This window comes from Monodelphis domestica, chromosome 1 (genome assembly GCF_027887165.1).
Source record: "Monodelphis domestica isolate mMonDom1 chromosome 1, mMonDom1.pri, whole genome shotgun sequence".
Classification (NCBI taxonomy): domain Eukaryota; kingdom Metazoa; phylum Chordata; class Mammalia; order Didelphimorphia; family Didelphidae; genus Monodelphis; species Monodelphis domestica.
The window spans coordinates 597,081,342-597,099,376 of NC_077227.1; the positions used below are offsets into that span (position 1 = coordinate 597,081,342).

General features: G+C 36.3%; 1 protein-coding gene across 1 annotated transcript in view; it reads right to left on the bottom strand.

Annotated features, from left to right (window-relative positions):
- Positions 1–12,817, bottom strand: part of MSRA (methionine sulfoxide reductase A) — a 536,135-nt gene extending 523,318 nt beyond the window's left edge. The window contains exon 1 of the mRNA XM_007476498.3: positions 12,407–12,817. Coding sequence (XP_007476560.1) covers positions 12,407–12,551 — 145 coding nt within the window. The 5' untranslated portion in view covers positions 12,552–12,817. The remainder of the gene's footprint in view (positions 1–12,406) is intronic.
- Positions 12,818–18,035: the final 5,218 nt, after the last annotated feature.

Sequence of the window (18,035 nt, forward strand, 5' to 3'; positions counted from 1 at the left end):
AATCTAATGAACATTTAAGGAGGCTTTCGCCTTTAAAGAAATTGACATGTGGCAATTCCTCTTTCACTAGCTGGGGTTTTAGATGTATTGTAATGCAAATTTTATACACTTGTTCAACAAGCTTGTGATCAGAATTGTACCTACTAATGGAGAAATATCGTTAATTTCCCCCTTCTGAAATGTATTTTTAAAATTTTAACTCTACAGAAATATGAGGAACAATGTCTTCATGTAGAACCTTGAAAGTTGTCAGTGTCTAGTAAATATATTTGTTAAGAAAAAAAACTGATTTTTCCATAAGTTTTCATAATACTTAATTAGACCCATAATTACCAACATTTTGGGAGTTGCAGCATTCATTATGGGACTAGTGGAAAATTATTCACTTTATAAAAGAAGAAAACTAAGATCTGGAGAAATTAAATGAAATAATAGACCTAAAATCTGGAAGACCTTTATTCATACCCCATCTTAGACACTCACTAGCTATGCTCCCCTGGACAAATCACATAACCTCTGTTTACCTCAGATTCCTCAACTGTAAATGGAGATAATAGTACCTTCCTCTCAGAGTGTTTGTGAAGATCAAATGTATGGCATTTCATAGGCACTATAGAAATAATTATTATTCAAAGACAGTGGAAAAGTCATACTGGAATCCAGGGATGGACCTGGTAATGCCACTAACTTCACTATTTGATTCTTTAATACTCTTTCTTTCTTAAAATGCAATGTGGCTTAAAACTTTTTAATTAAAGGACTAAGAGAATTTTTTAAAATTTCATACCTATTTACATAATTTAAAATATTCTTAGAAGGCTACAAAACCAGGACTGGAGATTAATGAGATGGTCAAATGTTGGGAATATTTAGAAGGCAAAAGAATTAACCAAAGACACTTGAACTGAAGGTTTTATTACTCAGATTGTTGATAGTATTGACATATCAATCATAACTATAGTTCAAGAAGCCTATGCAACACTAAAAAAAAGTCTTTAAAAAACAACTCTTAAGATATAAGCAGGAAGTCCTAGTAGCAGCAGTACTTAACATCCTACTTGTTCATGCGTTCATTCATCCAACAAATATTTATTTAGAGCCTGCCAGGTTATAGGCCCTAGATTAAAAAATTTGGCTTCTAATATTTCAACAAAGGATTTTTACATAGTTATCAGAAAGTTAAGCCTCATAAATATCATATTGCTTACCTTCTCGGTGGGTGGGGAGGAGGTAGGAGGGAAAGAGAGAATTTAGAACTTAAGATTCAAAAAAAATGATAAAAAATAAATATTTTTTAAAAGAAAGTTAAGTTCACAGGCTATTTCATTAACAAATAATAATCACTTCTACTAAACTCACTAAAATTTCAGTAGTTAATCTACCTGCTGATTAATTCTTAAAACTGTTGATGGTCTACTCAGCCCTTGGAAAGGGTAATTACTCACAATGCCTCTGTTCTACCCAAGGATGACCAATATACTCTTTTTCTCAATCAATGGTAAATACAACACAATAGCCCTGGCATTGCAAGAAAGCTGGTCATTTGTCTTGTAATTACTAAAAGGTAAGGGATCATTTTTAAATGATTTACTTGGAAGACCCAAATTCCTAACTACCTGCCTTTACACATAGAATTTTACTATCCCCATCTACTCATAGTCACTCACATACCTAGTCAGTTTCACATTCTCTTCTTATAAAATTTTTAGAGTTTATAGAGGGAAATAGCTAAAGAAGTTAGAAAGCTGTGCAATAAAAGGCCTGGAGGCAGTTGAAAGACTTGAAAACTAATTTTTCTTAACTACTTGAAGTTTTTCACAAAGTCAGAATCAGAGTGAGAACCCAGGTTCCCTAATTGCTTATCTCTCTTTCAAACTACTAAAATAAAGAGAATGATAATAACCAATCACCTTAAGAATAAAGAAAGTAGACAAGTCTGCAACAGCACCACTGAAATAGGTTCAAAGCTGAATTTATCACCAGTCTCCTCACCTCCTGAATTTATCTGTCCCTCCTTCTAATTGCACCACCACCCTTGAAGTTATAGGCTCTATCTCCTCTGGCCTAACTTGGGAATTGTAGGAATAAATCTTCTAATATATCTCCTTGCCACTGATTTCACTTTCCTGGACTTCCTTCAAATCTCAGCTAAAGTCTGATGACATATCATGCAAGAAGCCTTTCCCAGTTCTCCTTAACTTCAATGTATTCCTTCCGGGATTATCTCTAATTTATCCTATTACATCAGGTTTGTACCTAGTGGTCTGCAGACTGTCTTCCCCATAAGACAATGGCTCCTTGAGAGCAAGGATTGTTTTTTTTTTCCTTTCTCTGTATCTCCAGTGCTCAGCACAATGTCTGATACTTAGTAGGATAATAATGCTTCCCAACAATGATCTCACTTCTCTTCTCCTTCATACCTAGAGCTATCTACTGGCACAATGGATAAGATATGCTAGGTCTGTAGTCAGGAACCTGAGGTGAAGTTGAGAGAATGACCCAGTAGAAGTATTAAAGGTATTGTTACTTTGCAAATACCAACTTTTAACACTGCTATGTATCACATGAGTTAAAGGTGAGAGTATGGTAAGAGTGAAATCCAAAAGATCAAAGTTCTAATCTTAGCTCTGCTACTAACAAACTACGTAACTCACTTTGGACAAATTACTTCATGTCTCTGGGCCTTATCTACAAAATCAATGGGCTGGAGTAGTAATAGCTCCACTAAAATTATTGCACAAATTGTGACATTTTACTAATATAATTCCAATTATATGTCAATATGATACTGAGTCACCATCAGAAAGGCATTTCTTTTGAATCTTTTCATTTTAAACCAGTAGTTTGAATAGATTTGTCCATCCACAAAGTTACCTTTTATTTCCTTTGTTAGTAACAAAAAAGGAGAATAAAAGTTCCTATAGTGTCTGTAGCATATTCTTTGAATATTTTCAAGAATAGAAATCATTACTCTTAAAAGGGAGATTTCATATGTTAAAATAGCCTAAAGTCATTCAGAGAGTCAAGTCTAGTAACTGAATTGGTTGATCTAGCTAAGAAGCATCATTAAGGAAATAGGTCTTGATCAATGACACAAGTAAAACCCAGTGGAATGCTATATGGGGGGAGGGGAAAGGGAAAGAACATGAATTATGTAACCATGGGAAATATTCTAAATTAATTACGCAAATGTTTTCAATTAAAAAAAGAAATCATTAAAAATAAGGTATGCTATAAAGAAATGAAATATATTTTCCTGAATATGTCATTAACGACCTGAAAGACAATTCCAAAAAGTGATCAAAATGTTCTAAGCAATGGTATCATCAATATAATAAGCAGTGTTCCAAGTTTAATGACAATATTCATCTTAATTAATGGCAGGTTTGTTTAAAAATTAATTGTTTAACTGTTCCCAGGCAATGCTATGGTAGTCTTCTGAATCTAGAATTTAGTAAACAGGGAAGATAAAGAAATTCTCATGAAACAACTGAGTGACTACCCATATATCAAATATTGATACCTCTTCCACCCTATAATCTCCCTTAGTTATACCATATCTGGAACATTACCTTAGATGGAACAGTGGATAAAAGGTAGGTCTAGAGTCAGGAAGTCCTGAGCTGAGATCTTGCCTCAGAAACCTCCTGTGTGACCCTAGGCGAGTCACTTAACCTCTCTGCCTGTCTGTTTCCTCATCTGTAAAACAGGAATAATAGGAGTAATAATAGCACTTATCTCCCAGGGTTGTTGGGAAGATAAAATGAAATATTATTTGCAAGGCATTTTGCAAACTTTAAAATCCTATATAAAGATCAGCAATTATTATTATTATGTTCAATTCTGGGTGCCAGACGTTAGAAAGAACACTGGAAGGGTTGATAATGTTCAAAGAAGAGCCACCAGGATGGGTCTAGAGAAGAGTTTGGAGATCATGACCTAGGAGGATGGGTTTAAAAAATTGAAGATAATTAATTTGAAGAAAGGAAGACTCAAGGGAGACATGATGGTTATCCTTAAGTATTTGGAGCTCTAACACAAAGAAATAACCACTTGGCTCCAAGAGGAAGAACTAAGAGCAATGGATAGAAATGACAAAAAGATTCATTTAGACTTGACAGGAGGAAAAACTTCCTACCAATAAGAACTATCTCTGATTCCGCCCCTCCCCCATTTTCAGCCTTTAAAGAGAAGGCTAGATAGCCATACTTTTCAGGTATCTTCAAGTAGGGCTTCTTTTCAGGTACTTGTTGGCCACAGTTAGGCTAAGTTTCTTTATAGTTCTAAAGTTTTTTGATTCTGTGATTCCTGTGCCACAAAAAAAAAATTTGCTTTGGCAGCAATATTTTCCTTTCAACAATTAAATTTCTTGAAATAGCAGGAAGAACAGATAAACACTAAAAGACTAACAAGTACAAATATCTAAAGTTCTATCTTCACTGTGAATAAGGCAGTTTTCAATGAAACTAGCCACTTTCCACTCGTGTTCATCATCAATTTCATAAAAGTAATGGACGTAAGGATATAAATAGTAAAAACCTTTAGGGGTACTAATAATAACTTAAATTTGTGCCATACTTCAAGGCAAATAGGTTGATTCTCAGAGATTAACATCCTCATTTTTAAAGGGGGAGGGGGAGAATACTATTTATACAACAAACCTCAGAGTTCTGTTCAGCAGAAAACACTTGCCTAAGAAGTATGTCAAGTGGGATTTGAAACCAGGTGCCCTGACTCTAAGGCTAGCACTTTTCACACTACACTGTCTTTTCAATTTGTTGAACTCTTTGATTTTCTTCTAAGTTAGTAAATCTGTCTCTAAATTTTTTCTGCACAAAGAACACATTTTAGCTTTTAACACACTAGACTTATATATGACCTAACAGCTGAGCTCCCAAACTTTAGGGTGACTATTACTGTTTTCACAAATTAAAAAAAATTAGTTTTTTATTACATAGGATTTAATAATAATAATAATAAAGTGAGTAAGAAAGGGCTTAATTCAGCCAAGTGAGCAGACAGCACTGAGCCAGAAAAACCCACTCCTACTGTGCTTTACCAAAAACCCAAGCTCAAAAAGAGCCCCACAGCCAAATTTATCTTCCAAGCCTCCATATGAAAATGAGGACATAACTTAAAAGGATGCTGGGTAAATGTAGTTCAGGTGTAGCAAATTTTTATTTGCACAAAATCCAAGAACACACATATATTCACCCATTCATTAAACATTTAGAAGAATGCTCTCTCTGAGGCATTTTTTTAAAAAGAGTAAAAATAAAGACTTTTGACTGAAGATGAGCTCTGCCCTCAAAAGCCTTATACTTATAGTCCAATAAATGCAATAAGATATGTACATAAATGAATTACAAATTAGAATGTAATAGAACAAGGAAGTTGGACTCAATGACTTCTCAGGTCCCTTTCAACTCTAAATCCATGATCCTATGATCTAAACCCTGGGAAATAATCTGCATATGCCTAAAAGGATTGCAAAATGTTAAGTTTAGATGAGGTAAAGTTCACTTTTATCATCAGGACAATATCTGATACTTGTGTGAAAAGCATTTTCTTCAAAAAATCTTATAAGTTAAGGTAAGAGCAGTACAACAATCATCCCTGTTTCATAAGGGCTTGCCATGGTTCTACAATTACCAAGTAGCAGAGGTAGAATTCCAGACCCAGAAAACTTATTCCAATTCTAAATGTTATTTTCACTATACTATACACTGTTTTGCTAAATAAAAAGAAGTTGATATTTGAGCTAAATCTTGAAATATTGGTGGAGATAGATGTGGAAGAGGTATGATTTTTTTGGAAGATAAACCTTCAGACAAGTTGCATACTGGAAGATGCAAGAAGGATCCACTTTTAAAAGGCATAATGAAACACAAAATGTATGAAAATCAATTGGGAATTTTATGGACATTTGGATCTTGTTCTTGGTTCTGACAATGTTTTAAACTTTGAAGGAAACCCAATACAAATATTCTTGCCATTTTAAAAAATTGTAAACAGATAATATAATCAAAGAACAATGGATAAGCTGAGTGTTTAGTATTGTAATCAAATACAATTTACAACAAAGTTAGCCTAGCACATTTAATGATAGGCATAATTATGTTAGAAAGAAATCAGCACAAATGTCAAAAAAATTTCTTCTACTTACTGTAGTGAGAATTACTTTTAAGCCAAAAAACTTTGTAACACAAACACACAAATGTACATATATACCTACATACACACACACACATATATATATTCATTAAAATTCTTTGAGACTTTAATCGTAACTGATTTGTATCAAAGTCTAATTTTGTAACCATCAGAGTTTTGCCTAGGTCTAGCTGTATTTACCTTTTCTGTTCATAAAGAAAAAGTAACTATGGTCAGATATATATTTTTATGTAGAGAAAACAGGGCAGTGGAAAGAGTCATGGACCCGAAGTTGAAAAGACCTGGATCCAAATCCTACCTCAGATACTTATGAGCTTTGTGAATGAACAAATTATTTAAGCTTTCTGAGCCAATTCCCTCATCCTCAAAATGAGTATAATTCCAGGACCTACCTCACATAGTTGTTCTTATAAACTAATGAGATAATGTAATTAAAGTGCCATAAAAAGGTGAACTATTATGATTAGTATACAGTCCGAAGACTTGTAGTTCAAACAATCCAATTCATGATACTCCTTAGTAAGAGAATGAGATGGAGATCACTGGTGGCAATGCCTTTCAGTGAAGTTCACTGCTAGCTACTCATTTCTCTTTGCAGGGTGAATAGAGAATATGCTCTATCAATTTATCTCACAGAATTGGATTGAGGGTCTACTGAATTTTTGCCTTGCTTTTATTTTCCCTAGGCTTAGTTAAATCTTAAATTCATTGAAGCAAAGCAAATATATTTAGTCTAATTTTTTCTTTATCCTACAGAAGATATCATTTTGAAGGAATTTTGCTTACTAACTGGAGATAAAGTATGTAAACATGAGCAAAGTAAAATAACAGGTTTGTTTGTTTCTTCCTTTTCGTATTTCATTGGTGTAGGTAGGGGATTTCTGATGAGGATATCCTTCCTTCCAAAGCAGATAAACAACTGCTCCAAAATATATAATCTTTTTTTTTTAAACCCTTACCTTCTGTCTCAGAATCAATACTGGGTATTGGTTCTAAGGTAGAAGAGCAGTAAGGGCTGGGCAATGGGGTTAAGTGACTTGCCCTGGGTCACACAGCTAGGAAGTGTCTGAGGCCAGATTTGAACCTAGGACCTCCCATCTCTAGGCCTGGCTCTCAATCCACTGAACTACCCAGCTGTCCCCAAAATATATAATCTTAAAGAATTGCTTGAAGCAATAAAAGAAAAATATTTAAACAACAGTTCAAGACAAGAAAGGATACCCAAGGCAATATATGATCCTATGTCAAGTAAATCACAAACACAATAATTTTTACAGGAAGTTTGGAGAAAAGAGTTATTCCCTCTGACTCATAAAGTGAGATGGATACTCAAATGTTTAAGAAGGCAGGAGGTAAGCTGAGTTTTGAAGCATTGTGTATGTGATAAAAACAGAAGAGGGTGTTCCAATAAGGTGAAGCAGAAGGAGCAAAGATGAAAAGATGAAATAGTGTAAGGTTTGTTCAGGAAGGACAGTGTGAAAACCAGTTGAAGATTCATACTTGGGAGGAATAAGAAATAAGGTAGGAAAGACAGACTGGGGTTTGACTGTAGAGGGCCCAGAATACTAAGCTAAAGTCTAGTCTTTGCCATATAGGAAATGAGTAATCACTAAAATGGTTGGGTTTTTTCCTTTCACCTTAGTATTCATATTATTAAAGGAGTATTTTAGGAAGATAATCAAGTAAGAGAGAGACACAATCAAAGAACAATGGACAGAAAAAGAAAGATAGCATTGATATTAACTATATATGCTGGAATCTAAAAATTAATCAGAAAGAGAACTACTCTTAAGTTAAAAACTATTTCCTACTTTAATTTTTTTCTATGTATCAGTCAATTTTTTAAAATGTCAACAATACCCTTCATATAAATGTGAAAGAAATTTGTCTCCAAAGATATCCTATCTATACTAATGATGCCACTGCAAAAATGAATATTTATGAAATGTAAAATGACTCAGATGAACTTATTCCAATTCCCTCCTCTAAAATTAGATTTCAAAATCATGCCAAAATGTAGATTTTGATTACAAAAGCAATTTGAGAAAAATGTACAGGACAAAAAAAAAGGAAATAAGATGAAACACACTTGAAATAGCTAAGAGAAAGAATGATAAATAATTGGGAAATGGATAACTTGCTAGAAAATTTAGAATAATTTTTAGATATGTTTAAAGTCGAACAATATTTTACATATAATAGGAATTAAATAAAGGTTTATTAAAGGTTTAACACTGCTCAACTTGAATGAACATAACAAGAGAAATCATTCAAAATGAATTTATTAAGAGTCTATTATGTACCAGGAATTGTCCTAGGCACCAAGGCTACAAAATACAAAGAAGAAAACATTCTTTATTGGTGAAGAGCTTATATTCTATCAAGTAGACAAATACATATACTGATAATAAAAAGGAATTAATATAAGGAGAATAAGTATAAATAAATGCAAAGCAGTTGAGTTCAAGAAAGGAAGAATAGAAGGGGGAAAGGAAGGATAAAAAGACTAAAATTGGACCAAAAGTAGCCTAAGATATCAAGACAAGAAAGTGGGTTTTGAAAGGAAGTCAAGAAAGAATGTAGCCTTGATTGATGTCACCAGAACATAAGTACCCAATCTAACAAATGGTAATGTTTTCCAAATACAAAGAAAATACCAAGTAAAAGAGTGAATGTAAAGAATTTCCATTAGCTATAAATTATTTGAGAAAAAAGAACAGTTATATAATCTGAAATAAATGGGAGGGCTTTTGAGATGAAAAATAAATCCCAAGTGTTTTGAGAATGCTATAGGCCAGTGATGGCAAACCTAATGCACAGGTGCCAAAAGATGGCACACAGAACATTTTCTGTGAGTATGTGGACTGCCACCCCAAGTGGAGGGAAGGGGAAGAGAAGAAAGGAGAAGAAAGAAGAGGAGGATCTTACATTATCAAGAAGAGAATTCATTAATGGATTGATAGCAACTTGTAGAGAGGTATCTAGAATAATGTCCCAGGGAACTACGGATGGCCCTGTGATGTTCACATTTTTTACCACTAGCTTGGTAAGCCCAGCACTCAGCCTTGGAGCTGGCATTGATGGCAGTAGCATACCTATCAAATTCATAAGTAACACAAAGCAGAGAAGATTGGCTAATAAGCTAATTTATAAATCCTAATAAATATGGGAAATGGTCCAAAATAATAAGATAACATTTAATAAAAATAAATGTTGAGGTAGAATATGGTCAGACCTATGCTCTTTACAATGGAGAAGATAGGTCTGATGAAGCAGTCAGAATTTCAAAGGGGAAGTGTCAAGGCTGTATCCTAGGTATGGGTAGATTTTAACTGAGGAAGTCTCTATTCTGGAATGCAAGTAGGTAGTTGCCCCACTTCCCTCCCAAGGGTACAGCTATAGCACAAAGTTACTTTATTTCATGGCTAACTTAAGACCTTCCAAAGATGTAACTTAAGACTGTGCTACCTGGGAAAGTCTTGGTGCTTAACTGAACCATCATCAGAAATACCAACATGTATCCTTGCTCTGTTTTCTTATAAGCTAAGTAAACCTATTCTGCTATAACCTGGATTTATTCTAGATTGATCATTTGTGCCATTCTGATACCTGGGCTTAGGACAGCTTCCCAAGAAACCTAGAACAAATGTAAGGTCCTGTACTTGAATTCAAAACCTCAAGTACACAAGTATAAAATAGAAGGGTGTTGCTAAGTAACACTTTGTTAAAAGAGCTACAAGTTTTAATGGTTTCACCTCAGTCTGATTCTTCAAATGTGGTATTTTATTATATTAAATTATATTATTAAAATTATTATATTAATTATTAAAAGCAGTAGATAAAGGAGATGACAAAACTAGTTTTAATCACAGAACTAATGGCAAAATGAGAAACATCACTTTAGGACCATCTACTTTTACAGTGCTTTCATAACCATTTGTAGAACTTCACTATGAAGATAATTGCAACTTTTGCATCAACAAATGTTGGATCCAACATCCATCAAAGCAGCTAAAAAAGTTTTCATAATGGAGTGACAGTCCCATAGTACTCTGTCCATACTGGACTACTTCTGATATAGCTTCTAGTTCTGGGCACCAACAATTAGGAAGGTTATTGACAATCTGGTGCCCATCTACAGAAGGGTAATCGGAATAGTGAAGGAGCTGAAAATTGTGCCATACAAGGATTAATGGAAGGAATTGAGGCTCTTTAACCTATTAGAAGATTTAAGAGGAAGTGGGGTATACAATGGGGCAGCTAGATGGAGTAATGGATAGAAAGTCAGCCCTGAAGTAAGGAAGATCAGAGTTCAAATCTGGCCTCTGACACTGTGTGACTCTGGGCAAGTCACTTAAGCCTTTTGGCCTCAATTTCCTCATCTGTAAAATGAGCTGAAGAAGGAAATAGCAAACTACTTTAGTATCTTTGCTCAAAACCCGAAATGGGCTCAGAGTCCAAAGGCACTGAAACAACTTAGCAACAGGGCATACAATAGCTATCTTAAAATATCTGATATGATTACAAAAGTTTCAAGTGGAAAGGGATTTCAGAGGCCATATAGCACAACCTGTACCTATACAGAAATCCCTACTTTAACATTTTTTAAAACTGGTCATTTGGCTTTCACTTGAATAGTTTTTTGAGAAGAATAACCTATTCATTGCAGCTTGGGATCTCTGTTAACTCTAACTTGATGAGCCATTATATGGAAGAGGAATTCGATTTGTTCTGCTATAATTCAAAACAGGGTGCAACAGGTGGAAGTTGCAACAAAGAAGATTTAGGTTCTCCACAAGGAAAAATTTCCTAACAATAGAGCTGTCCACAAGTAGACTAATTTACCCTGGGAAATGGTGGGATTTCCATTCCTAGGGAACTTCAGGGAGATGCCCACTTGTCTGAGAGGCTATAGAGGATTCTTATTCAAGTTCTGGTTGGACAAGACCATCTCTGAGGTCCTTTTCAATAAAGTTCTGTAGGAGGAAAAAAAATCCACTCAGATCTTCCTCCCCATTTCTTAATCTACAGGGCATACTCAGCCCAGTACAAGCTCTGAAAAGCAAAGTTCCAATAACAGCAGTAGTACCTGACATTTCGAGTAAGCCAGGGATGAAAAGGAAAGAAGACCTAGATAAGGAAAGCTATCTCAAAGAGGAAGTGAGGCTGAGGCAGAGGGACTCAACTCACCATTCTCTTTGTTAGTCTAAAGTAGAGGTGCTGAACATTCCATGTGAAGTTCCTGCAACCTCCCCTCCCAAGGTAAGAATGTTTCACAATCAAATGCTCACTAAGTGCTAGGGTACAGTGTTTATCAGCAGAACAAAGGAATACCAAATTATGAACCCTAAGAGGAGATTGGAGAAAAATTAAGAGAAAAAATGAAAATGACCCTCTAGGATCCTCTGAGACCAAGAACCTTTACATCTTCAAATCACACATAAAGTGAGATAATTCAATTCAATAAACATGTATTAAGCTTCTTATATGTGCCAGGAACTATACTAAACCCTAGGGGTTAGAAAGAGAAGCAAAAAGACAGCCTCTGTCTTTGGGATCATCTAAAGGAGACAACAAATACATAAAAAGTTATGCACAGGATAAAGTGAGATAATTAACAGACAGAAAACTTTGTAAATTAAGAGGCCATAGGGGAAGATTTCCTATAGAAGGTGGGATTTTTAAACCAGAAGAATTTAGGAAGGATAGTATTTCAAGAATGAGGGCCGGTCGAATAATAGTAGCAAACCTTAAAATGCTATATGAATATTGTAAGCTAAATTGTAATAACCATAATATATAACATATAATAGTTATAGTAACTCACCAAATAAACATCACATAAAAACTATAAAGTTATAATAACTTATCATTACACGTCTGAAATACTTTAGACTCCTTGGAGTATATGAAATATAAGGAAATGAATGACAAGAAGAAGGACGATGCCGAAATACCACTAGGCCTTCAGCACAAAGCCCAAGTCCCAACCTACACTTCCCCCCCACTTCCACGCGTCCTCCTTTCTGTTTTCCACTCCACATTTCCTTCCAGCCCCCATCGGCTGGAGCGATTGCTTTCTGCGCTTGCGCCGTACCCCACGTTACGTGCCCAGAGTGAAGCTGGGCACTGCTTCTTCCTCCAGGCATGGAGCCCGGCGGGAGTAGTGGGGGAAGGGAGGGCAGCAGCGCGCTTGCGCGGCGGTGTGCGTGTTGCTCCCCGTAGTCCCTACCTGCTACTTTGAGCGACTCGCTGCGGCCGGGTAAAGCCTCCTCACGTCTGATTATTTTTGAAACTGAGTCTCCCATTATCCCGGTAGTGGAGCGAGACCAGAAACCGTGGAGCAGTCTTCGAGAGTTTGCGATCCGAGACAGCATAGACTGGGTCGGGGGTCGAGGGTCGAAAATCCAGGGGTGGGCGGAGCGAAGGGGGCGGATGGGGCTGGGGGGAGAGGAGGGTGTGGAATCCCGGGCAGGCGCAAGACTGTCCGCGTGCCGCCCCGGCTCTCTGCTTTTTAAAATCTCTACCCCGAGTGGTAGAGCTTTTCCCCTACCGCGGGAGTTACACAAACCTTTTTTTAGCCAGAGCGGCTTACAGGACCTTCCGAGGGAGGAGCTGGTATTGCACCCAGGGTTTTTGTGTTTGGGTTAGGTTTTGTGGGCGTGTTTATGACTCTTGTGCCTTAAACTACTCTGGGAGAGTTCGGAAGAAGAGAACATTTGTACTGAATAGTTGACCGCATTTGACTTAACTCTAGAGGAGGAGAGTGCTGGTCAAGAAACCTGGGTTTAAATCCTGGCAAGGTAGCTCACGGATGAGAAAATTACAGTTCCTCCATTTCCTGGAGAAAAGTGAGATTCTTCCGACTTCCAAACCCTCCACTCTACAAAACTTGGGTCCAGATCTAAACATCTAAATTCCTTGGTTCTAGTCACCTGATATTTAAGTTCCTTGAGCTCCTCTCCTAGGCGTTTAAAGAGGAGGATTGGGGGATGGAGGAAATGGTGCACTAGAAAGAATGCTACTTTTGAAGGCAGGGAGTCTCGGTTTGAATTCCTGACACGTGGGACTCTGGGCAAATCACTTAACTTCTCTGGGCATCCGTTTCTTAATTTGTAAAATGTGGCGCTTGGGACAAATAACTTGTAAGGCCCCTTCCAGATCTGTATGATTTCTTCTAAACCTTTCACCAGTTGTGACTTCTGGGCAAATCACCCTTTCCGGAGCTTCATTATCACATCTGTTAAGTGAGGCAAATCTTGCTTAATACCATCTACCACACCGGATTATGGGGAAAGTCAGACAATTTGCTAAACAAAGAGGAACCATTATCTTTCCTTATACCTCCCTATAACACATAATTGATATAAGTAGAATTATAAGGAAGAAAATTTAAAAATTCCTGTCCTCCAGGAGTTAGTATTCTGTTGGAAACAACTTAGAATTGACAAGCAATTCATTAATGATGATGACATACAGTATAGTGATTTTAAGTTTGCAAAGCACTTTAAATGCAAACTCTTGTTTAAGCTTTACATTGTGGAAGCATTTTTTATTTCTATTAAAAATGTTTTCTCCAGCCTAAAACCCTTTCCTGGCTTTTCATTATTAGATGAAGGGTTAGGTCAAAAACAAAAGGCCTTAGAGAAATAATTAAGGGTAAGAACCAAACTTTAAACAGAGTACTTCTTGGCTTGTTAAACCTTCACCCAGTGTGACCTGTAACCTACACCAAGGGAAGACACCCCTTTTTTCCATTCAGAAAGGTTTATGATATTTTTAAATCCTTTTAATCTGTGAGGTAAGTGGTCATTGAAGGAAGTTCTGATTGAAGATCATGACTGGGAAAACTGGAATGTTATCCCAAAACTACATTTTAAGATAATAACATTTTCCTTTTTTCCAGATTCCTATAAATATTACCTAAAGTTGTCTTGGCTTAAGAGATATCTGAGGGCATGATTAGAGGATTGTGCCAATTTAGATATTTCTTTAAGCTAGAAAATGCTTGGATACAGAATGATAATAAATTTGTTTCTGGCAGAGTTACCTAAAAAGCATAGTACAACATTAACTTTTTTTTCTTTGACAACAACAGCTCTATGAAATAGGTATTATCCCCATCTTACAGATGAGGAAATGATCCAAGAGGTAAGTGACTTGCCTAGAATCAAGACTTAGGCTCCTGTCTTCCTGAATCTAAGCGCAGCACTCTATCCACTCTGTATCCCCTTGTGTACTCAGAATTGCCATTAGGATTTTAGGAATCCTGCGTTAGGAGCATTAAAATTTACCCTTACCAATTAATCATAAGCTAATGGCTTAACAATTAACCTAAAGTGAAAACAGAGTAACTATCCAGTGACTTGGAACCATTGCATCTCTGCCTCTTAACTGTTGTACAAGGTAGACACCAACTTTGTACCAGGAAGACACTTTATAAATTAGTTATTAGCAGAAAAGTAACAGCAGAGTTCATCAGACTAATCTAGGCATACTCGATAGCATTTCATAGTGATATTAGAACACTTTTTAAATTCTCAAATGGAACTCTTTGTTATTACAAACAAACACAGTCCTCTGGCCTTTGTCCCATTTGCTAATGAGACTTCTTTAGATGGAGACAAATAAATGACTTCAAGGTCCCAGAAGTGAGTTTTTGGCTTAATATAAATGTTTTCTTAAAATGAGTAGTCAGTCTCTCAGATAAATGAGAGGTACATCATCTATGTTAATATTCACCATCAAAAAGAAATTAGATAAAAGAAATTAGATGGTCTTGACTTGGACCATTTCCAAGGTGAATTGCTACCTTTTGTGTTTTAATATAGTCGAGAATATGACAGGTAACCGGTAAAATAGCCCCACAAGTGTCCTTGAGCAAATAATTCCAGTTTAGCAAGAAATAGTAAAGTTGATTGACTTGTTCACCACTGATGTTTTTCTTGACTACTGAGAACCTAGGAATTTAGTAATATTTTTTTTCCCACTGCCTAATTATAAAGACAATTCCAAAGTCCTGGTTCTAATACTATCTCCACACCTCTCATCCATTTATCTCCCCCTACCCCTACTTTGGAAGCATTAGGCAAGAGAAACATTGAGGCAGCTATCCAGACAAGCAAATTTCTTAAAGCTTTTATTCGCTTTTGATGGATTATTGGTCATCTGAGTTTCCTAATTTGCTTTTTCTATTTTTTGATATTTGAATACATGAAATGAAATGTATCTTCATTATATAAGAAAGCCTAACTCTGGTTCAAAGTAGAAGAAATGATAATACAAGTTATACAGCTTGAATACTGACTTACGGAATTATAAATTACACATGTTTACAAGTTCTTACAAGTACATGGATAGTTTTTAACAGTAAAAGTGATCATGTCTCAGTGTATGAAGCATAGCAGAAGTAACAATATCTCTGAAATGACCACATGAAGCTATGAGAATTTACTAGTGTGAACCCCTATTCTTTTGAGATTGCAATTCAATTCCACCCTTTGAATTAAGAACAAGGCCCAGGCTTATCTGTATAAGGGGGACACATGAGCACTCTGGGAGGATGCCAGAAGCCACATGGCTCCCTGGCACCTAGAAGATACTTGCCTTCTGGCCCACTGATTCCTGGCATCCTGAAGACCAGCCTCTGACCCTGTTGGAGGTCAAGGCCATCAAATCAGAGAGACTTAGAAAAGTGGCTTCATGGAAAGTATAAGTTTTAGGTCCAAAAAGGAAATCACTCTCTTTTGCCCAGACTTGAGGAGAAGAGACTGATAGAAAAGCTGTAGTGGGTGAATGGTGGCCAGGGGAACCCCTTCATGCTTGAGGTCAAAGGGGGTGGGGATTTGCAAAGGGAATAGTTGGTCACATGTGCCTTAATTTTCTCAGATCCACTTTTTATCATTTAATAATTATAAATTAAGATACAGTCTCTAATGAATTTTAATCTTTACAAGGCAAGCTCAAAATCTCAGGTTTGATTTCTTCTCCCCTCACCTCTTCTCTCTCCTAATATCTATAGTTGGTTGGTACCCTAAAGATCATCTAAAGGCTTTTTAAAGATAAGGAAACTGAGACCCAGAGAAAAGAAGTGTCCCAAAGTCATAGAGGTTTCAGTTAGCAGAGGGATCCATACCCAGATCTTCTTTATCCTATAAAGTTTTTCTCTTCAATTTCTTTTGAATTTTAAGTGAGAAGGTAATGGGAACTCTAATACTCAGTTACCTGTATCCAACCCTAGCCTGTCTCCAGAAGTCTCCTAAAGCATCTCCAACTGCCTTTTAAATGTTCCAAAATGAATGTCTTGAAAGTGTCTAAAACTGAGCACATACACAACTAAACTCATTATGTTTGCCCCCTAGAACCACTCCAAATTTTCAGAACATCATCATCCTTTTAGTCACCTACATTTGCTGTATTGGTGTTAGCCTTAATTCCTCACTTTCTTTTACTCCACATATTCAATCAGTTCTGTTCCCACAGTGCCCCTTGAGTTTGATTCCTTTTTATTTAAATAGTAAATAATAACTTCCTAGTTCAGGACTTTGCTACCTCTTGCTTGAACTATTAATATAGCCTTCTTTGTAATTGGCCTCCCTGTCTCAAATCTGTCCCCTTCCCAGTGTATCCAACACAATTGCCAGATTGATTTTCATGAAGTTCTGACTAGGTCACTGCCAATGGCTCCCTGTCAACTCCAGAAACAAGTATAAAATCCTGTATTGGCTTTTTAAGTAATTTGGCAAACTGGCCCCTTCCTTCCTTTCTAGACTTTTTACACTTTACTCCCTTCTAAATACTCTGAGCTAGTGCCACTGGCTTTTCTCAACTTTGTGCCTTTTTTTACTGTTCCCTTATATCTAGAATGCTTCCCCTCCTCTGCCTCTTGGCTTCCTTCACAATTTAGTTCAAGTTTTAAAACAACTAGAGAAGGCATGTTCTGGTTCTCTTCTACCCAAGATGTTTTAAATAGACTTCTGCATATTGCTTTAATCCTTACAACAACCCTATGAGGTAGATAGGTCATACATTTATAGATGACATTTAGAGAGATTTATAGTTAACTGATTTGTCCAAGGTCACATAGTACTACATTACAAGAGCTAAAACTGAAATCCAGGCTTCCAAAGAGAACAGTTATCTAGGTCACAGATGTGCACAGTGGATAGAGTGCCTGTCCTGGAGTTAAGAAGATCTCAATTCAGATCCAGCCTTAGATACTTATTGGCTGTGTAATCCTGGGCACTTAACCTCTATCTGCCTCAGTTTCCCCATCTTTAAAATGGAGAAAATAGCACCTATCCTTTAGGGATGTTGAGAATCAAATGAAATAACAACTATAAAGTTTTTAGTTCAGTGCCTGGCCCATAGCAGGCACTAAATAAATATTAGCTATTATTATAGAGTTCTACCTAACACCTTCCAGACATTGATGGTATTTACCTTGAAAAACATCTTGGTACCTTAGTCCATGAGTTGGGAGGTGGTAGAAATCTAGAGCAAGAATTCCCTTTCCTACCTTCTACCTATTGCTTATACCCATAGCCTTTTAGAACCCTATATCTAAAGATAATTCCCTGCCCACAACCATGCATCCCCAATTACATACTGAACCAGGAGCTGAACTATGAAAGTCAACCTGTATGTGGCAATCAATGTTAAAGTGAAAAGAAATTAGATGCACAAATTACAAGCCTCAGCTAATTTGAGGTCTGGAATTTTTTATGCCTAAATTTTATATTCATAAGAGTTAAGAATAATTTCTATTTTTAGTCTTCACACTTGATTTTTATGGTTTAGTAATTTTTCATAAGATTCTACAATTTTTTTCAACTATTCTCCAATTACTGAACAGGAGTTCC